At 38.5% G+C, this 27,060-nt stretch overlaps 3 protein-coding genes across 5 annotated transcripts in view; 1 reads left to right on the top strand and 2 right to left on the bottom strand.

Moving 5' to 3' along the window:
• Window positions 1-5,907, bottom strand: part of acsl1a (acyl-CoA synthetase long chain family member 1a) — a 49,781-nt gene extending 43,874 nt beyond the window's left edge. For 2 of the 3 annotated variants that reach the window (XM_067441906.1, XM_067441905.1), the window contains exon 1: window positions 5,800-5,907. The gene's annotated coding sequence lies outside the window, so the exon portion shown is untranslated. Of the gene's footprint in view, window positions 1-3,843; window positions 3,999-5,799 lie in introns of all 3 variants that reach the window. The other variant, XM_067441909.1, reaches the window with a different exon arrangement.
• Window positions 5,908-10,350: 4,443 nt separating this feature from the next.
• Window positions 10,351-12,350, top strand: helt (helt bHLH transcription factor). The gene is made up of 4 exons (XM_067442782.1): window positions 10,351-10,551; window positions 11,186-11,290; window positions 11,383-11,479; window positions 11,681-12,350. Exons 1-4 carry the CDS (start codon window positions 10,384-10,386, stop codon window positions 12,124-12,126), a joined length of 816 nt encoding a protein of 271 aa, XP_067298883.1. The 5' UTR covers window positions 10,351-10,383; the 3' UTR covers window positions 12,127-12,350.
• An 8,901-nt stretch (window positions 12,351-21,251) lies between these two features.
• Window positions 21,252-27,060, bottom strand: part of si:ch211-197n1.2 (EF-hand calcium-binding domain-containing protein 6) — a 51,236-nt gene continuing 45,427 nt past the window's right edge. The window contains exons 17-18 of the mRNA XM_067442781.1: window positions 22,796-22,943; window positions 21,252-22,720 (exon numbers count right to left, since the gene is read on the bottom strand). Coding sequence (XP_067298882.1) covers window positions 22,457-22,720; window positions 22,796-22,943 — 412 coding nt within the window. The 3' untranslated portion in view covers window positions 21,252-22,456. The remainder of the gene's footprint in view (window positions 22,721-22,795; window positions 22,944-27,060) is intronic.

The following is a 27,060-nucleotide window of genomic DNA, read 5'->3' as shown; positions in this document are numbered from 1 at the left end:
TGCAGCATCAGATTTTTTTCTCCCTCATTTACTGTTCGTGGCTGTTTTTGCCCCATTGACTTCCATTATAGCCACAAAAAAATTATTGGAAAGCCATGGCACCATATAATCATGCATTTTTGATTGTTGGTGGTTTTCCCTTTTGGGAGGAGGTAAAATGTGTAATTTTTACAGTTGATAACCAGGTGGCACCATTAACCCTTTAGATAGGCCTGTGCTGAAGAAAAAAAAAGAAGCTTAGTGTCTGGCATTTTTATAGAGTATAATAACTGCATATAAATGAGGGATTAAAAAAATGTAAATCTGATGCTGCACACAAACTAACAATGCATCAGAGCCAGTGCTGGTACTAATCTTTGACATGTCCAAGACTGTGATAAAAGGTCAAAAAAATACCCAGTCCACAATCACTTTTTATATTGAAAATAAGTTATTTTGTGTTTATGTTTTTTTTTCCAAATCAGTTTTGAATCCGTTTTTGAAAATAATTTATGAACTTAGCAATTAAAGAGTGATAAGAGTGACAATAAAACAATGACAACAGCTCAACAATAAACATGGAATCAAGTATGTAAACTTGCAACAGAACACATTTTAAAGTATTTTACTTTTGATTATTTTATTTATTTCTAAAGATCTCTTTAGAAGCCTGTATTGGTGTACTTTAAAGGGATAGTTCACCCAAAAATGAAATTTCTGTCATCATTTACTCTCCCTCATGATGTTCCAAACCTGTATGAGTTTCTTCGTTCTGTTGAACATAAAAGAATATATTTTGAAGAACGTTTGTAACCAAATGTTTGCTTTGGGGGCAACATTGACTTCCATGGTAGGAATGTGTCTTCATATGTATTCTACATAAAGAAATGCACACAGGTTTGGAACAACTTGAGGGTGAGGAAATTATGACAGATTTTTCATTTGTGGGTGCACTGTCTCTTTAAGCAGTCATTCTGAACCAGTAACCACTTTACTGACAATTCTGAAATTCAAAAATGTTTAATCTTCTTTATTAATTTATTATTATGACTATATTATTATGTAATTATTTGTCCCATTTTAATCTAAATATTTTTTTAAATATCAAACTGCTAAATGATAAATTGATAACATTAATATGCTATAATCTATTATTTAACCGTTCTAATATCTAGAAAAATAAGTCTGCCAAGCTCTGATAATGTATGAAATATTATATTATCCATTAAAAAAAACAATAGGCCTACCTTTAGTTCACGGATGTGTCTGTCATCGCATGCTTTCAGTCAGACAGTCTGAGACACTGAAATGCTTCTCTGCAAAGGGTGCAGTTTGTCTTTGGTTCATCTTAAGTTACTGGACAGACCCACTCATGATACCTTTTTTTTCTATTCAGCCCTATATCTGGAAATCCTCTTGCGTTCAAACTGTGGACGCGAGCTCGACATGTTTTTAAAAAAACGCGCAAGTTTCCAGCGCATGGTCTCGAGACTCCGTCGCTATGGCAGCAAAGCGCCGCTAAAACGCAATCTTGTGCATCGCGTCCGTATTGGTTTGATACGGGACGCGTCATTTTGCTTATTCTAAATATTGATTGGGACTAGTACCTTGCGTCCCCCCCAGTGGGGTGGCCAGGGGTTGGCCAGGGGTGGCCGTGGCCACCCCTGGCCACCCCCTGGTGGCGCCACTGCCTGAAACCGGCGTTAGCGTCGAGTTTCTTAACTTTTTCGCTGACGCAAGCAGAGGAGACCAACTTCGCCATACTTTCATTGTTTTGGAAGGGCAAGCTGAAATGACGGGAGGGGTTGTGTCGCCAAGACTTGCTTCCCCTGGTCTTCATTTTCCTCAGACATATGTTCTCCTCCCACACAAAACAGAATTTCATTACAGAATAGATATGTAAAATTCCGGGAAAATCTGCGTTAACACTAGATTAACCGCATTAATATGCAGATTCCGCGATTCTGTGAACACCAAATTATAGGACCCTAAAGGGGGTCGCACACCGGACGCGGAGCTCGGCGGCGCTCGGCGGCGCGCCACGCAGCGTCTCAGGTATCGCACACCAGACGCGCACATTTTAAAAGGCTACGTTTATTATACATTTCCCCAAAATATGTTTAGACTTTATTCAAGCTGTTGAACTCAGAATGTAAAACAAATGTGTCTTGTAGCAAAGGTTGAAATCAGTATACCTTAACGATAATATACTTTTAATATAAAGCCTTGAAATGGCGCTCTGTGGCGCGGCAGGATTTAGAACAACTTCCTGAGTCGCCGCGGACAGGCGCCGAATGCCGCCACCGGTGTGCGTACACTCATTGAAAACAATGTGTTCGAATTTTAAAGACATGGCGCGCCGCCGAGCGCCGCCGAGCTCCGCGTCCGGTGTGCGACCCCCTTAAGAGCTGCATCACCTCATACTCATGACCGGAAAAGCGGAAATAGCGCCGGTGACTGTGTCCCTTCATAATAAAAGTCCCACTGCTTGCAAGCCGTGTGTTTGCGTAACCTTGCTCAGCTCCTTTAACATGCGGTCTTGCTCTGCTTCATAAAGTTAATAATCACATTCATGAACATGATTTCTGTTCCTGTCCTATCCCGATTATTTTCCACTGACTGTGAGGTGAAAACCACATGTCCCAAGATTCTGCGCTCAAACTTGGCGTCATCAAACTATGCCTTTGTTTTGAATAGGTGCCCTCTAGTGGACGTAACTGTAGCTTTAAGTGAAATAGTATTCCAAGTGAAAATAATATATTCTATTCACACCATGTAAAAGTAGCAGTTCTTTGCAATAAGTGTAAATAGCAGCCTAATTAGATGCTATTTATACTTTGACAGATACATACTATTTGCAACTCAGTATTGTTGTATTTTAACACAATGCAACAATAACAGTGTTTATAATAAATATTTATAATTAGTGTAAATAATTATATATATATTAAAAATATTAAATGGATGCCACCTTAATGGAACAATAAAAGCCCTCCCTACGACTACCCCTAACCCTACCCAATAAATACTTTTATTATTATTAATAATTTTGTTAGGCACTTTATTTCCACTTTTAGAACATTTTTTAGAACATTTTTCGACAATTTTTTAGAACAAGTTCGACAAAAGGTGGATTCGAACCTGGGTCGATTGCGTCAAAACCACTAAAGACGTTGAAATAAATGTCTTTTTAATCTTGTTTGGCCCAACCAGGTATTGTTAGGCAAAGCTATTGCAGATAGCACTTGCCCACAAAGGCATGTATACTTGGAAGGCACGCTTTTTGTACTTGGTGTAAATAGACACTCTGAAAAAGGCAATGGTAAGTTTACCTGCATGAGAATGATACAGTCATCTCTTATCTAAACGCATGAGCAGATAAGCAAAGAACCGTCTCTTACCACAATATTAAATGCAAACACAATCTATAGAATGTTTCATTCAAAACGTTTATTCCTATATTTTATCCTATGTTATCCTATCCTCTTTTTTTGTATTAAAATACAGGATAGGTGTAAATCCTTTTGAAGAAGTACATTTTAACAAATGACATAAATATAATTCCTCCGAGGTGGTTAAGGTCCAAAAATAAGTGCATCTTTCAGCCCCTGCATCAACGAAATGAGGCCAAATTATCTATGTTAAGAGGTCTTGTCTGCCGACTTGTAACATAACTATTCTCTGGTTAGATTTTTTCTTTAAAACTTTATTTGCACTAAATAAGTTATGCATTTAGCTGTGATCAGGTGTGTGTTTAAGTTAACCCCTGTTTAATACAGCTAAATTGCTATTTCAAGAAGCCATTTAATTGATCTGGACAAGCAAATGGGAGATTAAACGACAAGGAGTGATGCCACAACATACCGTGGACAAGGGCTGCATTGTCTTCATCCGATTCTGTTCTGAATGAGCTAATTAACTAACAATGGAGAACGCGAGGCTTGGACAAGCTCTAAACAGGCTCCATCTCTGCCCCTCTCTTTGTCTTCACACAGATCCTCCGCTCAATTCAGCTATCTCTGCCAAATGAGAATGAAGGAAATACGTGTGGGGATAAAGACATAAATAACCTATATAATGTGAGACAGTTCTTATTTTCTGATATTTCTGCTCAATACGGCAAAAGGTGGAAGAGCTCCTGCGCTATTGCGTTGCGATGTCTGATTCGTGAATGTTTTTTTTTTTTTTTTTTTTTTAGGATCTTTTTAATGAATCAATGAATTGCTGAATCGGTTCACTAAATCAATATGAATGGACGAAATCTTTCAGAGCGGTTTTCGAACCAACAAATCATTTAAAGTGATAGTTCACCCAAAAATGAAACCCAATGATTTACTCGCCCTCAAGTCATCCTAGGTGTAGGCCTATGACTTTCTTATTTCAGACAAACACTTGAAGTAGCCTAATTTTATTTTTAATGAATGGAGTCGCTCATTTAATTTTTTTCAAAAATGTATCCATCATAAACTAATCCATATGACTGCATGATGCAGTATTTGCACCATGAAAATAACTAAAATAACTTCCTACTGACTACTACCGTCGTACGCATCGATTTGCGGTGAAAGCGTAAGACTTGACGCACAACATATTGATGAATGCCGAAGAGCAGAGGATAGCAAAGGATGACAAAACACCCGTCACAATTTTTTTTGTCTAAAATTTACATTTTTATAGAGAAATGTCAGAAGAGCTTGAGTTTGTGGCCCAGGTCCAGCACTATTTGTTTGAACCACAAGAGGCATCAAAGCTTCCAACGTCATTGGCTACATCATGTCAGGGGTCAGATTTTGCCATAAATCGACTTGCGTGCTGTCCGCCAGAAACTAGATATTTTAGTGTCTAATGTTTTAAATATAGATATTTTTCTTATTAAAAAAAACAAAACATTGATTTTCTTCAGAAGGCCTTTATTAACCCCATGGAGTCATATGGATTAGCCATATGTTAGATGGATATGCTTTTTTGGACTTCAAAATCAGGTAATTAATTTACTACCATTAAGGCTTGGAAGAGTCTGATTGTTTTTTTATATTATAACTAATTGTGTTTGTCACAGAAGATAACAGTTACGTACATTTTTGGGGTGATAGGATAGCCTACCCAAGTCAGGTCAGTCCTGAACCGGACTGATGGCCGTGTGAGCTGAAGGTTATATGTTTGGCGAGAAAGGAGGATGGATTGGGATAATTATTATTATTATTATTATTAATTATACGAATAAAGGATAGCCTACCCAAGTCAGGTCAGTCCTGAACCGGGTTGGTGACCGTGTGAGCTGAAGGTTATATGTTTGGCGAGAAAGGAGGATGGATTGGGATAATTATTATTATTATTATTAATTATACGAATAACAAAAATAAAGAGTATGTGTTGTAGCTATAAGAGACAGATATGCATTGAATATTATTTATAAGTTTAACATTTGTTTATTAATAAAGAAACCCCCAGGGAAAAAAAGCAATGTGGTAATCTGGGATAGCAGAATATAAATACACCATGAAAAATGTACGTGTTTTGTTTTGAGGTGGCTGAAAAGAATTGTTCAGAAGAACCGATTCGCGTAAATGAGTCGGACTTTTTCACCACTACTCATGCTTCCAAACAAACTCGCTCTCGCTGCATAAAAACAGATCCCCAAACGAGTCAAATCATTTACAATTAGTGTTAAACTTGGCATTAATTATAAGCAAATTAACTGACGCAAATATTTGCATTTGGATGTTTTTCTCAATATGCACGTTTCGGAAGTTTTATTCAGTTCAATCGACACAGAAATACAATATTTATCCAGCCAAGATTAAGTATAATTGCACAAACCTGAATGGTGTGAATGTAGCGTCCACACAGCTGTTATTAAGAGGCGTGTATGGCTCTCCGCGCTGTTTTCAGATAGGAAACTGGGCGCTCGACCAATCAGAATACCTGTCACACATCTTTACGCGAATGAAATGAAAGAACGAGTGCAATTGGTCATTTTTTTAGTATCATTTGCATACGCAGTCTGTTACGTTGATAAATCAATTGCGATGTTCTCTTATGACACAAGATGATCACATAATGAGAGAGAAGGTTCTGATGTTTTTATTTATTTATCCAGTCTTATTTTTTTTACTGGCCAAATATTTTAAATATTTTAAATGTAATTTAAATATTTTAAATGAATATGCCTTTCATCAACCTTTTTCTTGAAGATGTAAAACTGCAATATTTCTTCTGAAATCTGTAAAAACTGAGAATCTTTATTATGCAATTGTTCCCTGGAATATATATATATATATATATATATATATATATATATATATATATATATATATATATATATATATATATATATATATATATATATATATTTGTTCATTAATGATAATAAAAAAAAAAATACACAATATCATCAATTTGAACGATAAGAATATGAAACTCAGATGTTGTTTGTTGTGTTGTTGTGGGGTTTTTTTTTTGTGCACCAAATGATTAATAAAATATGAAGACTGAGGTTTATTTTAACTGTCTATTTATTATTTTAACTGATTTATTATTTTAATAGGCCTACTCTATTATAGTGTGTACTCTACATATGCCTCTTCTGTTGACCACCAACACTTATCCTCTAACGTGTGTATACCGGTATTTAATAACAATATTTTAGGTTACACCAAACTGGCTGATCAATGTGCTGATAGAGAATGAAATATGAATATGATTTGAGAAGTGTAACAAAAAGCTTTTCTATAATTAAAAAAAATTTCTGTAATTAAAAACACATTTCTTTCTTTCTTTCTTTCTTTCTTTCTTTCTTTCTTTCTTTCTTTCTTTCTTTCTTTCTTTCTTTCTTTCTTTCTTTCTTTCTTTCTTTCTTTTTTCTTTAAACAAAGATTTAGTTGTACTTTTGCATATGACAATAAAGTGCTATATCCCCCTCTAGTGAGCAAGAGGGTGCCATTCAATATAAATTTTTAGACTAGCCTACTTTTATGAGGGAAAAACAAGAAGCAAGGAAAACTATGTTTCACCATTTATATTGGATTTTGGACTCTTTTTTAATATTAAGGATGTTCTATTGTGATGCGCGAACAATGCTGAATCTGTCTCGTGTGAAGTGATGCAGAGGAGACTCACGGTGGCGCGCGAAGCTAAAGGATTGTGTGCGTCTCTGGCCCGGGGTCACCTCCACGGGTCACCGCCTCTCGCATGACAACACATCGTCGGGAGGATCAACATTTTTTCCCATCAACGTAGGAATAATTTCAAATCTCGCAAATGTGCTACATGACAAATGTTTATAGTGTGTGTACGGGCTTGTAGGCAGACGAAATGCAGGAACAAAATAGCTGATATAAACTAGGCTGTATATAATTAAATTAATAACAAATAATTTAAACCAAGTTTTAAGTTTAAACTAAACTGTCATACAAATAAACGGTAGGCTAATAACAAATACACATTTATAATATCTTAAAATTCAAATTATTTTTAAGACCTTGCCGTCGACGTGAACATTTTTGTTAATCTCTCCACACGATGGCGCTTTGAGTTTGTGTGTACGTATAAGCATATACAGCTACTCGTCGAAGATTTTTTTTTTTTTTTTTTTTTTTTTTTTTACAATTAGTTTTCAAATCAACTTCTGAAAATGTCACCCAAATGTAGGCATGTTTTCAAAAATATAGCTATATAAATAAATAATAAATAAATAAAAAAACAATAGCCAATAAAATAAATCATTACATTAGGCCTATTTAAAAAAAAAAAAAAAAAACCTTACTGGGTGGAAAAAAAGTGATGCTTTGACTATTTGGGATTTCAAAACGTACCCAGGGAAAGAACTACAAAAGTGTAAAGGCAGTAGCCCAAGGCAGGACTTATTTAATCACTCTTAAAAAGATTTGCCCTAGCAACCCTTCACACAAGCGAAAGCATCCCCTCCTGTCCGAAAAAAAGCCCAGATTGGTTACTGCGTCTGTGAAAAAGTCTGAGGTTGGTTGGGATATAAGGCGAACTGTACTGCTGTAATCAGGGTGACATGCATGACTGCGCTCCTCTAATTCTCTTTCACATGGATAGATCCTTACAGACAGAGTTCAGCTTTCAGGTAGCCTCTCTTTAAGACCGGGATCCCCATACAGAAGCGTGTTTGGGCAGCTTTAAACTGTTATATGCCACAGCAATGAAACATTGATTCGACAATTAGGACAGTTTATGACTTTTATCGACACAAACGCCTAGATATTATACATTTTATAAATTACTATTCTAGTCCAGTTTGTATCAGTGAGTATTATGATTATATAGCATTTATTTAGTTAAAAAAAGTTCTTTGCTTTGTTTTGCAGCGTATAAATAACATGACTGTCGTAAAAATCATTTTAAACACGTTTAAACTGTAACCTACGCACTTATGTTGTCGTTTTTCCACTTAATATTGAGGAATGTACTATAGTAAATATTAGTTTTGGACGTTTTGAATGCGTTTTCTTTCTATTTTACGCAATGATATATTTGTAAGAAAATGTACCGGAAATGTGTAAACATTTAAAACCAGGCGTTAGAGAAGTATAATTATTGTTATGACGCTTTTAAATTTGAAAAATAAATATAGATCAGCACTAAATATGGGATGAACGTGTTGGTTTCACGTTTTCCAGCTTTGTGTATTCTGTTTTTTTCTTTGAGTGTTTCTTCCACAGAACAAACATGAATGCAGCATATCAGCTTATTCTTGAGATGTTAAAATACTGTAATCTTTTTGTGCTGGGTTGTTTGGTGCAGTGTTGGGTGATTAAATTTCATTGTGAAAGGAGAAAATTCCGCTGACGTATTGCTCTTCTTCAATGCACAACACACGCACAACAAAAAACAGATCACAAATGGTCACATTACAGAACTTGAGAATCCGAAAGCAAGTTAAAACGTTCTGTTGTGTCTGCTCTAAAGAGTTTGCATACAATTCTGTAGTAAATTCAACAATAAAAGTAATGGGATTTTATGCTTTAGTCTGTTTCACTGGTGCTTTTCTTTTGCGCGCTATATAAAAAAAGTCTCCATTGCTTTGGCTATCCAAAGAGCTTGAATTCTTTCAAAGAAAAAAGAAAATCCTCACATCTTTGATTTTTCCCTCCACGATGCAACACGATATCGCACTTTAAAGCGTAGCCAACCTTTAGGATTAAAACGTTCCCAGTGAAAAAAAAGCAGAAGATCCAGGCGTTTGGCGCATGAAGTCTGAGGCTGGGAGCCTGGGCGAACACAATAAACCTGTTGTTAACCTTGCTGTGAAAATATGTTTGATGAAAACAGCCAATTGTTGTATGAAATGTATTCAAGTATAAAATAATGCCCTTTGTTGGGCACAAACTTGAGCAATGTGGGGGTACAAAAGTCCCCTGTGGCATGAATTGCGCTTTGGCGTCGCCACTTGGCGCGTTACCCAGACCCCTCTATACGCGATTGTTTCTTTCTTTCTAATGACATTTACCGGATCAAAACATGCTGTTAATTCGATCAGAAAGCTTCACCCTTCACAACAATACCAGAATAATTTCTCCCAAAGTTTGTTAAGTTGACCGAAATTAGGCAAATGAATAGGGGTCTCCAGGCGCAGGTGACGGAGAATAATGCGCGTCAGGACCAGCTGCATTCTTCTTTATTTCTTCTTTTCTTTTCTTTCACTGCATTATTAAAATTTAGGCCAATGAAACTATTCATTCCGCTCAATAGACATTTTCTTATAGGATAATAGGATACAAATTGAGCCCCTCTGAAGGGAATCCAGCGGTGGGTAACCCTCGTGCGCCAAAGACGGCTGGAGTCTCTAACATGGTCGGAGGGGCCGCTCGTGTGCCAGGCCGGGTCCCCACACCTGCCGAGGCCCCTAACAAAACTAGAGAATGTAAACAAAAACCCGGCCGTAGCCCATGAAAGATGGACGTGTCACCAAGTCGTGTGAGAAACGCCGCGAACAAACGGGGGGACTCCGTCTCCAAAAGGTCTCCCCTGAACTCGGCGGAACAGCCTATTATGTGCTTACTTAATTACTATAATAACAGTAGACAGGCTTTAAACCTGAGACAGGCTTGGGATGGAAGTTAAGATCGCTTGCTGGGACCCATAAACAGGCGATCGTGTGAGAAACGCGACGTGGAACAGAAAGAGACGCCTTGCTCCAGGGGCTTTGTTTTCTTTGCGCGCTCTGCGCTCGCTCGCGAGCCACATCCAGCAAGGCCTGTTACTATGCAAATAATATTCTACAACCCATCACGTGTCTTTAGATAGGCCACGTGGATTAACAAAATAGGTCTGCCCCCCGCTAGCCCACAGCTTCAGGTTTTACTATTTCTTTAACTGATCCTAAGTGCACACATTAACCAAAAGCTCGCCTTTAATCCTATGGAATAATTTAGGGCCATGAATGCGCGAGCGCTTTATAAGTGGCTGCCTCCAGTCAGCTCATCTCAGTCTGAAGCGTCTGGAAAGAGCAGCGCGTACACAGTCCGGCTGCAATATTTTCACAATTTTACCATCATTTTTCCTAGTTTGTACCAAATGATGGCGTCAAAGATGAAGGATCGCAAGGTATGTGCACGGACACTTTCGTGGCGCACACATGATGATGCACGCAGACGATGTCTTATTTCAATTTTGATATAAATATATATATTTTAGAACTTTTTTTCACGTTTCATGTGTTTTTTTTTCTCTCTTTCAGAATGGTATAATATTAATATTCCTACTTAAAACAACAATTTTAGCATTTATTCGCGCGCAGTTTAAAAAGTACGGTGAACCGTTATGGGATAGGCCTATTGTAGCTAATTCTTGGTTTTCCTGGTCTTGTATTTAATGTAAGCCAGTGGTTTATTCTGAAGCAATTAAGTATATTACTTCACTTTGTTGTGACGCAAAAGTGCTTTCCTTCAATGACGACCTGCCTCTGATAAATGTTTTGCGCGCACGCAAGGAAGCAGAGCGCGGCGCTGCTCTCCACACGACTCACAACTTATTGCTAATCAAGGAAAATTGACTGTAGTATACTCATAGATTATCCTCCCGAGTATCATAAATGTAACTACCCGTCCGTTGATTAGGTTTTACATGTATCAAGTCAAACGTAGCGTATCCAACACATAGGCTACTGCATTTGTGTGTTTGTTTATGGCGCTTTTGTTCTCTTTACTTAATATTATCTTATTATGTCTCCTTCCCACAGAAAACTCCTGTTTCTCACAAGGTCATTGAGAAAAGAAGAAGAGACCGAATCAACAGATGTCTTAACGAGTTGGGAAAGACAGTTCCAATGGCACTGGCTAAACAGGTGGGCAGCTGAAAGTTTTAATGAGTTTGAGTCGTGTATGTGTATTTTGTATATATGTTATCATGACTGACACAAGCTGTGTATTAAAACAGAACTCTGGGAAACTCGAGAAAGCAGAAATCCTGGAAATGACGGTGCAGTATCTGCGCGCGCTCCACTCCGCAGACTTCCCGCGCGGGAGAGAAAAGGGTAAGAAACACGAATAAATCACAGAACACATTAATAACCCATTTAAATAAAAAATATGAACATATTAAAAATGATTCCTAGTTCACATCGCGAGAGTAAAATGATAAATACAAATAAAAACTACAAACAAAACAAATCACATCAAGCTCTTCCTTACGCGATGAATTAAGCGCATTTCTAATAACGTCCTTTGCTTTTTAGGAGAACTGCTGACAGAATTTGCGAACTACTTCCACTACGGCTATCACGAGTGCATGAAGAACCTCGTTCACTACCTGACCACAGTGGAGCGAATGGAGACCAAAGACACCAAGTACGCACGGATTCTCGCGTTCCTGCAGTCCAAAGTCGTCACCGAGCCAGTGTTCGGCTCGTTAGGTACCATCTCACCAGACCCCACGGACCTTCTGTGCCAGCTGGAGTACCAGAGTCCAAGTCCAACCGAGTCGGTGTTTCAGCAGAGCCCACCCGGACACTTTTCCTGGCACAGCTCGACGCGGAGCCCCACGCTCGCGTATCCAGCGATGTCTCAGCACAGTGGATACTTATCACCGGTTCAGGGACTCGATCATCATTACATGAACTTCATCGGGCACTCACACCCCAATGCCTTCAGTTTACACAACGTACAACACGCTGCTCTGTAAATACATCTGAATATCTCCTTAATTTATATGTGTATACATGTTTTATTTTATTATGTAGATATATCATGGAATAAATGATGTTTGAATAAGAGTCTGTCTTTTGGCGCGATGTTGGAAGTTATTTTTCACTGAGGAATGGTAAAGGCCTATAGGCTATAGCGTGTGTCTATTGGAATACAATATATGTCGTTTAATGAATTAACCAAATTATATATATTTTGAGCAAAAGTAGGGCCAAAACAGTAATTAGTATGAACAATAAAGAAGATGCAGTTATGATTTTTAGGACTTTAATAAAGCTATCTTAAAATGGCTAATAGCATATTGGAATTCAAAAGTACAAACAGCTATTTTAAAACATTTTATCAGTATAAAATTTGCTATTTTGATAGTTAAGAACTCAGAAGTGAAAAAAAGCTATTTTACGTAAAAAATGGGCATTTAAATGTATTAATTTAGTTTGTGTTGGTGTAACAATATATTCAGTTTGATTCAGTTGTGTTAAATAGCACTTATTTGAATATCAATTAATTTATGTCACCACAAAGAAGCCCATTTTTAGGTTACCATTTTAGGTGTAGAAGAGGAAGAAGATTTTATAATTAAAAAAAATTAACAGACACAATAACAAGTCAAATATTTAGTCAAAGATACTTTAAAAAATGGACATTATTAGCATTGGCATTAAAACAATGTTCAAGATGTAATTCTATATTTTTCATGTAGAATTACAAAAAAAAATGTGTATATCATGAAACAATAAATATAACCTTTTTAATATGTATTTTGTCATTATTCAAATATTTAAAATAGTTTAATGCAAAAAAATATTGCAGATTCACTTATTTGATCATCTTCTGTGAACTTAATATCGTCTGTAATTTAAACTCAAACGTCTGCGTAAAAAAAGAATAGCTTGTTGTCACTTAATTAAAATTGTCTTGATAACTTTGGAAATTATTGATTTCTAGTTCCCAGCATGCTTTGCGACTAAATGTTGAAATTAAGTGTTAATTTATTTGGTTTTAGTGGTGGGAAAAAACTTTAATGCTGTATGTGACAAAATGTTTTGTATATCATTAATAATAAATATAACCTTTTTAATATTTATTCTTTCATTATTCAAATCTTTAAAATGGTCTAATGCACAAAAATATTTCAGAATCACTTCTGAGTTCTTAACTATCAGTTGTGACATGCACAAATTGTTATGAAGATACCATGGCTAAATGTGTCTTTGTAACTAGACTGCATTGTCTCTAGACTCTAGTGTCTCTAAGATTAACACTTAGCGTAATGGTCTGCTGGCCTGAGACCCCTTGATTGACAATAAGCCTCTCTTTGGGGGAATCCATTTGGACACAAATCCAGCCCCCCCATCCTATCCCAGTGTCTCTTCCACCTATATTTAAATAGGATGCAAATAACAAATCAAACTGGTAAATAACTGGTAAAGTATTCTAGTGAGAGAGTCTGATGGATGTAAGATCTTTTAACACAGAGGCGATGTTCATATAGGCTACAGTCGCAGTAATGCGTTCATTAACTTTTTGTTTACTCATAAAATGTGGTCTGATCTTAATTTAAGTCACAATTATCTTACCGTGGATTCGTGAACACCCAGATTTGTAATGATTTCTATGACTTTCCCAGCTATGTGAATCTCTGAATAGGCCTAATGCTTTTTTATGACCCTGCAAAGCTTTTGGAATCAAGGCATGGTTCACACTAACCATTTTTTCATGAGAAGACCAATTTGTCCATAACAGGTTTTGTGTGCCTTTATTTAAATGCAGGGCACCTGTGCAACCCACACTTCCAATCTCGCCTCCTTAATTGACTTATTTTATTGAATTAGCTTTTGGTGAAGTCTTAAGACTCATAGCACAGAGGTTCACTTACTTTCTCCTCCCAGCTCTGTGAATGATTACTCAATGACTTCAATAAAATGTTGAAAAGTATAAACCTTTGTGTGTTATTAGTTAAATGGATTTCACCCAAAAAGGCATATTCTGTCATCATTTACTCACCCTCAAGTTGTTCCAAACCTTTATGATTTTTTTTTCTTTTTGCTGAATTAAAAAGATATTTAGCCTATATGGATAACCAAACAGTTGATTGGCGCCATTGTCTTTCATATTATGGAAACAATACTATGAAAGTCAATGGAGTCCCACTCTGAAAAAGTAATTTAGGGCGACTTGTTACCAAAACTTAAAAAAACGCATGGTTGCAAAATGTGAAACCTTTTAAGTTGCAAGCTATAACATAATAATGTTGATCATTACATCAACTTAATATCGTCTGTGATTTCAACTCAAATTTCTGCATTAATTAAAAAATATATAGGTTGTTGTAACATAGTAAATGTAGTTGTAGTCTTCTCATAACTGATAACTTTGGAAATTATGCAGTGGAATTCTAGTTCCCAGCATCCTTTGCGACTGGATAATGAGGAATAAATGTTGAAATTAAGTGTTAATTGATTTGTTTTTAGTGAAGAGAAAGACCTGTTAGTATTTAATGTTATTGACATTTAAAAGTTTCTGTAATGTTGAAGTTTATTACCATTGTGCTAAACATTGACTCATAAGCAGTTATTGTGCTAATGCCAGTGACAAGTATATCTGTGTTCATTAAATACACATGTTAAATAAGTAATTTAACTCTGTGCATGTGCTATGATAACTGTTGATTTGGACTGAAATAGATAAGATTAATTGGTTCCAGGGCTACAATTCTGGTAGCTGGAGCGACATAATTTTTTTAAATAATCAACTTTATGTTGATACTACTAATTATTAAGTTAATCTAACTCAATGTAGCTTATTGGTTGAACATAATTTCAGTGAAATTTGTCATAACTGTTGCTATAATTTTTTTTTTTTTTCGAGCCAACACATTATTGTTGATTTGGTTACCCATATATCTTTTGTGTTCAGCAGAAGAAAGAAATGCCGTTGGAACCACTTAAAGGAGAAGTATAGGGGAGACTGGGGATGTTTTAGCATTAGTAACTCTGTGGTTGTTGCTGGATGTCTCAAATTTTGGTTTACAGTAGCCAAATTTGTCTGTAACATATATAACTGAATTGGACATGTACTACACAATCACTGACCATGTGAGTTAACCAATTCAGCTCTGCAGCATTTTGAATGATTATGATGATGCAATTGGACCCACGTGTGGTTAGTGGTTAATGCCAATTAACCTACAGAGTTAGCCTACAGTTTCATTGTTACAACCTACCCCAATACTGGGGGGAGTTTTACACTAGCTGGGGATATATATATAACACTGAGATGTAATTTGCTGAAATAACATCCACACTATTACATTTTTGCATAAACATCATTGAAGAACAAAGAAAAAAAAAATTACAAAGCATTTTTTATAACTTTAAACGCAGGGGTGGTAAGTAATCAAGTAAAAATACTTTGATACTTTACTTAAGTATTTTTTTCGGGGATCTGTACTTTACTTGAGTATATTTTATTTGCATCTACTTACTCTTACTCCACTACAATATTAAAGGCAAAGTTTACTTTTTACACCATTTCCCCATGCCCGCTCCAAGTATTTAGTATTTATTACACTTGCTTTCTAAACCGGTCTGGTCGGACATGGATGATCCAGTCGGGTATAGACTTGGAAAAGCTGACAAGTCAGGTTTGCCACACTAACGTTAGCTCAGTGTTTCCCAAACTTTTTTATTTTGCGGCACACTATTTACTATGACAACATCGGTAACACTTTACAATACAGGTGTACTATTCATTAATTCATGCCTAACTAATGCACAGATAATCATGAGTTAACTAAACCATTTATTAATGATTACTGCATCAGCAACTAATGAACATTGTCTATGATTAATAGATTAAGTAATATATAAATTGCTATTAATTAAATATTACATCATTAATTCCCTAATAACAAATTACATTAACTAATAATGTAAATTCATGTATTCAAAGCCATGCATTCCGACTCTCAGCTGTCTGTTTAATTCATCATTAATCATAACAATTTGTAAAATTATAGTATGACTTTATTTGTTGAGGCACATGACTATTAACTAATTGTTACGTAATATGTCATTGTGGTTATGGCTTTTGAATTCATTTTGAATTAGTTAATAGTATCTTGCTCCTCATCTGTTTGATGGAGCTAATGTTATGGAACATGTCTATTTTAAGTTTAACCCCTATACTGTGTTAAGGTGCTTCAGTGTCTCTTTTAACAAATTCTTAATTTGCGTATCTAATCTTATCATTTGTTCAATTAAAGCATTGCATATCAGTTCCAAAATAATTTATCTGCTTAATTATTGATATTTACAGTTATTTTGAATATTTACTTTATACTTTCGGTACTTGAGTACGTTTTAAATCTGATACTTTTATACTTTTACTCAAGTGATGTTTGAATGGTGGACTTTCTACTTTTACTGGAGTATTTTTTATTTATTTAGGTATATATACTTTCACTCGAGTATAACTTTTGAGTACTTTTACCACCTCTGTTTAAACGTAATTGCTGGGTTTTTGTGAGTTTATGTATTCCTGTCACATAAGGGTCCAGTCAGCTATATTTCCATGATTCCCCTATTTTTATGTGAATTTTGATATATTGCATAAAATACATTGTATGTAAAAATCAAAATGCACATAAATTCTAAAAATAGCCTTCAGTTGAGTTCAATTTAGATCATTTTTGATGGAAACACATTTACTGAATAAATCCCTCAATACGCAAAAAACAAAACAAAAAGAAGAGCATGATTTGCCTCCATTTTGAGGATCTGATTGATAACTGGGATCGTCATAGGTTGTGACATTTTTAATCATCTGTTACAACCATCCCCACCCGTAAACAGCCATAACAAGGTTAACTGTTGTATCATGTGGGTTTGAAGGTAGCATAAAGCATCAAAATAAACTAGAGAAATGGCTACTTCAGGTCAGGTAAGTTCAATAATTGTACTGTACCTGCAATTCAGTGATTGGCAAATTATAATCTTGATAAAAGTGTTTACTCCCTTATCTGAAAATCCCTTTTTTTGGGTTGTAAAATCTACAAGTTTACAGTCACATGCAATTTCTGCTGTGAGCTCAATAAGATGTATTACCACATATTGATGACATTACCACAGCTCTTTTATGTCAAACTTACATACAAATTCCCCCATATTACAATCCTCCCTGGTCTCCCCTAAAAATGTTAATTTTGGGGTGAACTATCCCTCTGTCACCCTGTGTTTTTTTAAAATAATTATTATAGAAAATTAAAGAGTTATAGACAATATAAGAGTCAGATGAAGGTCAAACCAGTATGTATATGAAATGCAGAAATCCAGAAGCATTGACAAACATTTTGTGATGTCGACTTCTTATTCCTGTCACTATTAGACCCACAAAGGATGATAAAGAGTAAGGTTTAAGAAAAATAAAAGTACTTACTCAAACCTTTTGAATGTATGTAGTGTTTTTTCTTAAAACCGTCTAACTCTGCAGTGGGAAAGCACAAGAAAGCACAAGAATATTGATTGTAATGCAGTGGGGGTATATGTGTAGTGGGGGTATAGCAGCTATATGTGCATATGTGTTACATATGTGATATGTGAATCAGTACAATATGTGCCATTTCCATATGACTTACACCAATCAGACAGACAGTTGTTTTTTGTGGTCAGGATTAGTAGGGGAGAGATGGCCACCATGGTGGAAAATAAAAGAACTCTACCGACATTGCATATCATTTTACCAGGTTCCAGTCAGCCATGACGCTGATTGTTTCTGAGATGTTGGCACTTGTGTCCCTCCCTCTTTAACTGTAGAGGGTTTACTCTCTTTGGCCTACAATGGCACAGAAGAAGTGAACCACACCCCTCTCAACCCCCCTCTTACACGCTTTTGACACCCCAAATACTACCAGAAACTAATTTCACTTGAATATCCTCAACAGGGATATTTCTAAAGGGACATACTGTCCTAGAGTATCCTGATGGGTACAAGACAGGTGTGATTTTGTCCAGATAGGTGACTTATTCCTGGGACTCCTTCTCAAATCCTGAATTCATCCCATTAACGTTAAGTCCTTCTTTAAGTAAGTTGTATGGCTGCAAGAAAGCACCAAGGAAAGAGAAAGGGAGAGAGATGGAGAGGGGTTCTTGAGAAGGCGGGAGAGGTTTTGGTACTTTGGAGGGGGTTGCTCCATTGTGATTGGGCTGAAAGGAAGACAATCTTGGGTTCCTTGGGCTTCATCCTTGAGTGGACCTGAAGAAAAATAATCAGTCCCATGAAATCAAATCTCCTAAACAGAGAGCCAGAATTCAGGCATGAGACTGCATGACACTACCACAGACTCAAATATTATATATACAATTCAAAATGACTTTTTTCTATTTTAATATATGTTAAAATATAATTTATTTATGGTATGGCAAAGCTGAATTTTATAAAATTTTAAGTATCAGCCAATACTTCCGTCTTCAGTGTCGCATGATCCTTCAGAAATCATTCTAATACTTTTGATGCTCAAGAAACATTTCTTAAGCGTTTAAGTGGTAGAATATTCTATACAAAAGGATCATGAATGCATCTGAAATCACTTATGTCGAAAGTGAAAACTAAGCTCCATCTTTGTGTATTTACAACACAAATATCTACATTAGCACTTTTTTAGGAAGAAAAGCACAGTTGTCTGTCATACAACTGTCAGGGCGAGTAATTGATGGATGAACAGACAGAGAGATGGATGGATGAACAGATGATTGGATGAATAACACAAAGCTGTTTCCCAAACGGTGTTCAAAACATTGGTGCGGACAAGAGGAGAGAAGAGGGAGAGAAGACAAAGAGGACATGCAGATGGGAAAAACCATAATGCCATGAAAGACGAAAGCGATGAAAGAGCGCTGAGTGACCAACAAGCCAATATTGGTTTAAATCCGCAGAGGGAACACTGTGTTAAGCGGAGGGGGGAAAGCTGGTAAAATTAGAGTCCTTTAGCTTCATCACACAGTATGACGCAAAACAAATGAAGCAGAGCTAAAATGGCTCAGGGTTTTATTCTATTGTCATGTAAAATTTCTTAAAATGCCGACGAAAGCAGCCAAGAAAGTTTCTTTTCATTATAAGTTTTATTAATACACAAGCAATTTTGTTAAGAAAACTTTTGGTCTTCTCTAAACTAAACATCTGACACTGCAAGGTATAGCACATGAAACCCCATCTTGCCGGTGTGGTCTTTCATATTTCAATGTTTCTTATCTTCACTTTTTACACTTTTTACAAATTGCATAAGGGGATGACATCAACCCGAAGGCCTACTCAGACCTATAGTAGTCAGAATTTAAAAGAAATATGCTTGACAAGATTTTAAAACGAAATAATGCATCTCAAATGATCTTACTCAACAATCTTAAATATTTTACTGCTGAGCTATTGCTATTTATTCAGAAATAAAACAATTTTTATGTTCATATGCAGGAAATACTTGCATTCATTCATAAATCCCAAATTCTTCTTCAGAGAATAATAAACCAGGGTGGTGGAGCTGTTGATTTGGAATACCAAGGAGGATCCAAGCATTTGGGCAGAGAGCCACTGAAAGAGGAGCCGAGGGGCTGAAGGGAGCCAGTGGAGGTAGGCCGGAGGAACTGTACGGTCTGAGTATTTCATAATCTGCTCAGTTACTGGGATTTTCACGCACAACAATTTCAAGGGTTACAAAGAATGGTGTGAAAAGGGAAAACCATCCAGTATGTGGCAGTCCTGTGGGTGAAAATGCCTTTTTGATGCTAGAGGTCAGAGGAGAATGGGCCGACTGAATCAAGCTGATAGAAGAGCAACTTTGACAGAAATAATCACTTGTTACAACCGAGGTATGCAGCAAAGCATTTGTGAAGCCACAACACGCACAACCTTGAAGCGGATGGGCTACAACAGCAGAAGACCCCACAGGGTATCACTCATCTCCACTACAAATAGGAAAAAGAGGCTACAATTTGCACAAGCTCACCAAAATTGGACAGTTGAAGACTGGAAAAATGTTGCCTGGTCTGATGAGTCTCGATTTCTGTTGAGACATTCAGATAGTAGAGTCAGAATCTGGCATAAACAGAATGAGAACATGGATCCATCATGCCTTGTTACCACTGAGGTGGTGGTGTAATGGTGTGGGGGATGTTTTCTTGGCAAACTTTAGGCCCCTTAGTGCCAAATGGGCATTGTTTAAATGCCACGGCCTACCTGAGCATTGTTTCTGACCTTGTCCATCCCTTTATGACCACCATGTACCCATCCTCTGATGGCTACTTCCAGCAGGATAATGCACCGTCACAAAGCTCGAATCATTTCAAATTGGTTTCTTGAACATGACAATGAGTTCACTGTACTAAAATGCCCCCCACAGTCACCAGATCTCAACCCAATAGAGCATCTTTGGGATGTGGTGGAACGGGAGCTTCGTTCCCTGGATGTGCATCCCACAAATCTCCATCAACTGCAAGATGCTATCCTATCAATATGGACCAACATTTCTAAAGAATGCTTTCAGCACTTTGTTGAAACAATGCCAATTAAAATTAAGGCAGTTCTGAAGGCGAAAGGGGGTCAAACACAGTATTGGTATGGTGTTCCTAATAATCCTTTAGGTGTGTGTATTTGCCGGCTCACACACCTGGTCAGACTCAGCAGGCTCAGGCTCCAGGTTTGCGGTGGGCTCTGGTCCATACATGGATAGTGCAGGTTCTCACTCATGGACAAACAATAGCTCAGGCTCAAGCTCCTGGATGGACATATGTGCCGACTCACACACCTGGTCAGACTCAACTGGGACTGGCTCTGGCTTTGGGTCATTAGAAGGTTTAGACAATTGCTCTAGGTTCGTGGCGGGCATGTGGAGGTGTTAGCTGGGATCTGGTTCTGGGTAAGCGGGGTTTGTAGGTAAGAACGTTTGCAATGATTAGACATATTACAGGCAACAGAGAATGACTTCCTGCCGCCTAAATGTATCTGGTAGATATCTGCTACAGCTTAATAGTAAAATTGCATCCTTTCCGTGGTTCGATGCTGTGTAGTAGAATACAAAGTTCCAAAAATTATGCATGACGCAAAATGAATGATACAAAGAGACTTTAATAGAAACTGAGAATATTCACACTACATATGAAATATTGATGTTAATGAACGTGACCAGAGAACTAAATGCTTAAATATACACAGGGACTGATAATCAACAGAACAAGGAGCAGCTGCCAAATTCAGTCACCAACTATGGTAACAAACAAGGAACGAGAACTCGGCAAACAGAAACCAGGAAAATCTAAAGAAACAGTGCATTTCCCAAAAACATTGTTAGCAAACTATGGTCGCAAGTTTCGTTGTTATCAATGATTTGACATTTCCCAAAACCATAGTTCCAATCAACATTCCTAGACAGCATCACAAATTTGCATGTTTTGAACTACAGCTTTGTGGTTAGAAGCATAGTTTCTTGTTAAATGACATATAGACCTAAAGAGATTATGTTCTTGGGCACAATAAGCATCCTAACATTCAGTACATTCTATATCTTTCCTTCTATTCAAATATATATATATTATATACATTTGAATCTATATAGTTGAACGTGTCAACAATCAGCGTTGTTCTTGAAGAGTGTGCCTGTGTGTAAAATGGCATATGAGGGAAACATCAAATGTAGCATCAAAAATACAGTAAAAACAGCAATATTGTGAAATAGTATTACAATTTAAATATATGTTTTCTATGTATTGTATTTCAAAATGTAATTTATTCTTTTGACGGTAAAAAGCAGATTTTTTTCAGTGTCACATGATCTTTCAGAAATCATAATAATATGCTTATTTCTGATAAAGAAACATTTCTTATTAGTATTATCAATATTGAAATCAGATGTTTCTTGTTTATTGAACACAATCCAAATATAAGTATTTCAAATATAAGAGATTGAATGCAAACTCTGTTTGGAGTTATTAAAGTGTAAATCAAATTACATTAAAATTAGTTGACAAACACTTTTATTTGACTCAGTTTTATTGAGCACTGCTTTATATGCTGAAAACATGCGCACACTGTATTGTATAAAGCTTTGAAATAAAATGCACGCCATCTAACCAAATCTAATATAAAGTAATACATTAATGTTTAAGCATGATTGTAACTTCGATTGTGCCCACTTGTATGAAGCCAATAAGGGATTAGCTGAAACATTAACTTGCATCTCTCTTTTAGAAGAAGTGCTGACAGCACCATCTTATTTATAAAGCCAATGTAGCCATCATTTGTTTTAAACCTCTGACCTATTGACTCCTTTGGCTGAGCTGGTGTTTGGTTTGCTGGTTGAGACTGGATGTCCTGTGTTTGTCCATTAGGAGCGGGCGGTAATCCAGGCATCCAGAAGGGTGGGTGTAAAGGGTAGAGAACACACTTTTCAGCTCTTCCTGGCTCTGACACACTCCACACAGCTGTAGCACAGCACCCAGCTCAGCTGCTGACAGAAGCCCAGTGCCGGAGCCATCCAGCCGGGCACAGGCCTTTCGAAGAGCCCTGGCCTTACGTTGGAGCTGCAACAATAAAATGTGAGGAAGTGTGAATATTTATTTATTCACACATATTGTCACCTATAAACAACGCATCACCTTTTCCCTTATCCTCCGGCTTAATGTTTCCGGAGTAGCAGTTTCTTTAGTTTCTCTGGGAGTCTGCAGAGCAGCAGCCATATTGGACCCATCCTTCCATATTTGACCCTGGGATAGAAAAGGCCTCAGGAATTCTGTGTAGGATACACTAACAGAACAAGAAAACAAATTTATGACGAATTCCATAAAGACATGAAATGCTCAGTTATGTATCATCTTACTAGATGAATGTAAATTCTCTATAAAATATATTTTACAATTTGTTTTTCTCAGTTGCTAAAACACTAACCCCCATTGGTTAAATAAAGTTCTCAGTTGCCTGAACTCGCCTAACTAGTTGTGCAGTCTGTTGTCAATACCTTAAACCATTTCACATGGTAAAACACAATTTGCAGATCTCACTTAGACTTTTCAGTAAAACTCTGTACACATTCTCATTCTCAAGACACATTCTGCACTCTAATGCACGTCATCCATACAGGTAAACACAAGTGGCAACAATCATATACAAATGGAGAACACAATGTCATTGATTGAACACAACCACAACTGATTTAACCTGTTTCAAATGATGAGACACAACCAATATAAGTACAGTGCACTGTAGGCTGTACAGTGAACAAATTGTATGGCCCTGAACATTGTGCTGAACAGTACTGACTGCTCAGTAGATTTTGACTGCGGTAGCAGGTTCGTATCAACAAAGAACAAGAATTACAGTATCACAGAGACAAAGGACAAGTTTGTGGGATGCAGTTACAGTATGTCACATGCCTGTCCTGTCTTGTGTGCACTTGTGGGTTTTGTTATGTTGAGCATGTGCTCGTGTCCCTGTCAGTTCCCTCCCCCTTGTTATCTGATTATTGGTTAATTTGCCCCACCTGTTCTCCCTCATTATCTGCCTTGTTTGTTCCCTTTATAATCTCCTTGTGTTTGTCAGTCTGTGTTGGATCCTTGTGTATGTTATGTCTGCGTCTTCCGGTTCCCCGTGATTTCTCTGTTGGTATGTTTTTGAGTTATGTTACAGTTCTGATTATGTGTTTTTCCCCCTCGTGGGTTTTTGTGTTGAGTTTATGTTTTATTTTATAATAAATTATAATTTTCTCACTGCACTTGAGTCCTCGCACCAATTTCCTGTTTCCTCGTGTCCGTGACGTAACAGAAGGATCCAACCACTTGAGGACTCAGCAGGACTTGTTTTTTTTTTGTTGTTTTCGTTTTTGTTTTTGTTTTTTCTCCCGGTATCCTCCTATGGAGTGGGAGAAGAACCTGCGGGTAATGCGTTACCTGAACTCCCGGTACATCCGTCAACAGGGGACGGATGTGCAACAGTTCGCAGGCAGGTTCCTCAGGGAGGTGGACCATTTTAGACTCAATGAGGCAGAGTGGAAGGAAGCTTTTAATCTCTGCCTCGACATGCCCCTCTCTCCGGAGGTAATGGATAGTATGGGGAGTCTGGGATTCTGGGAATTCATCAACCGCCTGGGCCCCAGTCCTTCCATGGTCCCAGTGCCGGCGGATCATATGCTGGTGGTCCCAGTACCGGCGGATCGTGTTCCGGTGGTCCCGATTCCGGCGGATCGTATTCCGGTGGTCCCAGTACCGGCGGATCGTGTTCCAGTGGTCCTGAAACGGAGGAGGAGAAGGAAGTCTCCCTCCGTGCCTTTTCCGGTGGTCCAAGTTTCAGTGGTCCCTGTGCCGGTGGTCCCTGTGCCGGTGGTCCCAGTGCCGGCGGATCGTGTTCCGGTGGTCCCAATGCTGGCGGATATTATTCCGGTGGTCCCAGTGCCGGCGGATCATGTTCCAGTGGTCCCAGTGCCGGCGGATCGTATTCCGGTGGTCCCAGTGCCGGCGGATCGTGTTCCGGTGGTCCCTGTGCTGGTGGATCGTGCTCCGGTGGTCCCTGTGCCGGTGGATCGTGTTCCGGTGGTCCCTGTGCTGGTGGATCATGTTCCGGTGGTCCCTGTGCCGATGGATCGTGTTCCGGTGGTCCCTGTGCCGGTGGATCGTGTTCCGGTGGTCCCTGTGCCGGTGGACTCCGTTCCAGTGGTCCCGAGTCCGGAAACGGCCTGGAGGGCTGTGATGGGATGCTTTGTGGTGGCAGTCCTGCATGCGTGGAAGGAGCACAGGGCTTTATCCGAAGCCCCGGAGGCAGTTCCGGTGGTCCCAGTTCCGGTGGATCGTGTGCCGGTGGTCTCAGTTCCGGCGGATCGTGTTCCGGTGGTCCCTGTGCCGGTGGATCGTGTTCCGGTGGTCCCAGTTCTGGCAGATCATGTTCCGGTGGTCCCAATGCCAGCAGATCGTATTCCGGTGGTCCCAGTGCCGGTGGATACTGCTGGACTGGAGAAGTTTCCCCAACGCCCTGCCTGCGCCGCTGAGGCGCCCTGCTCTCCCTGCGCCGCTGAGGCGCCCTGCTCTCCCTGCGCCGCTGAGGCGCCCTGCTCTCCCTGCGCCGCTGAGGCGCCCTGCTCTCCGTGCGCCGCTGAGGCGCCCTGCTCTCCGTGCGCCGCTGAGGCGTCCTGCTCTCCGTGCGCCGCTGAGGCGTCCTGCTCTCACCGCGCCTCCCTGGCTGCCTGAACTCTATGGGCCGCCCCGGCCGCTTGAACTTGGTGGGCCTCCCGAACTCGGTGGGCCGCCCTGGCCATTCGAACTTTGTGGGCCACCATGGCCTCCTGAACTTTTTGTTTTCCTCGTTCCTCCCTTGTTTACCCCTCCCTTGTCTGTACCTTCTTTGTCTGTCCTTCCCGTGCCCCCCTGGTCTGTCCCTCCCGTGCCCCCCTGGTCTGTCCCTCCCGTCCCTCCTTGGTCTGTCCCTCCCGTCCCTCCCTGGTCTGTCCCTCCCGTCCCTCCCTGGTCTGTCCCTCCCGTCCCTCCCTGGTCTGTCCCTCCCGTCCCTCCCTGGTCTGTCCCTCCCGTCCCGCCCGGGTCTGTCCCTCCCGTCCCTAGTGGAGCGTCTGGTAGCCGCTCCTTAAGGAGGGGGTAATGTCACATGCCTGTCCTGTCTTGTGTGCACTTGTGGGTTTTGTTATGTTGAGCATGTGCTCGTGTCCCTGTCAGTTCCCTCCCCCTTGTTATCTGATTATTGGTTAATTTGCCCCACCTGTTCTCCCTCATTATCTGCCTTGTTTGTTCCCTTTATAATCTCCTTGTGTTTGTCAGTCTGTGTTGGATCCTTGTGTATGTTATGTCTGCGTCTTCCGGTTCCCCGTGATTTCTCTGTTGGTATGTTTTTGAGTTATGTTACAGTTCTGATTATGTGTTTTTCCCCCTCGTGGGTTTTTGTGTTGAGTTTATGTTTTATTTTATAATAAATTATAATTTTCTCACTGCACTTGAGTCCTCGCACCAATTTCCTGTTTCCTCGTGTCCGTGACGTAACACAGTACTGTAAAAATCAGCCCAATCTAATGGAAATGCATATCTATAGCATGAATTTTATTTATCATGCGATTTATAAGCAAAAATGAGTTATGTGCATATGTTACACAGTTTTTGTGTTTGTATGATACACACTTTATAACGTGTTATGTGCACACACATGACATTGATGAATTTATCACACTTTAGATTAGGGGATGCAGATGATTCACTGTGGCGACCCCTGAAGGGAACAGCCAAAAGAAAAAGAAGATGTGCACGCACTCCACACAACTAAACCTACCCAATGGGATGACAATGCAAATCATATGCACGTGGTTTACACTGTAAAAAAAAAAAAAAAATTCTAATTGAAAAATTTCTAGTGACATCTAAATTTTTCAGTTGGCCGAATTTAAATTCTGTGAAGTTTATGCAATTTAATTCACAGAAATTAAATTCGGCCAACTGAAAAATTTTGATTTTCAAAAGACCTGATTTTTTTTTCAGTGTATACATCATGCAATAAATACAATATGTGCTATATATTATATAAGCATTTTATGAGAATGAGTTGGTAAAAATAGGGGTAGGCCAACAAGCAGCAGGAAGAACAAAAAATTGCAAAGCAGAGTAGTACTTTCGGATCAATTTTGAGCTACTATGATAGAACATGTTTTCATTCATCAAATGACAATGACAGAAAATATGAAACATGTTTTGAGATTAAAATGTACTTCCCCCTGAGAACTATTTTGAACAATGTGTTTCAATACTCCTTGATAGAGTATCATTTGTTCACTTTGTTTATGAGCAGTGAACTTTAAACAGAGACATGTTTGATTTTGAACACAGGTAAAACTGTTTTGAGGCGAAAGTTTCATTCTGCCAGAGGAGTCAGAGGTTTT

The sequence above is a fragment of the Pseudorasbora parva genome, chromosome 4 (genome assembly GCF_024679245.1).
Source record: "Pseudorasbora parva isolate DD20220531a chromosome 4, ASM2467924v1, whole genome shotgun sequence".
Classification (NCBI taxonomy): domain Eukaryota; kingdom Metazoa; phylum Chordata; class Actinopteri; order Cypriniformes; family Gobionidae; genus Pseudorasbora; species Pseudorasbora parva.
This window is presented reverse-complemented; position numbering and strand designations above follow the sequence as displayed.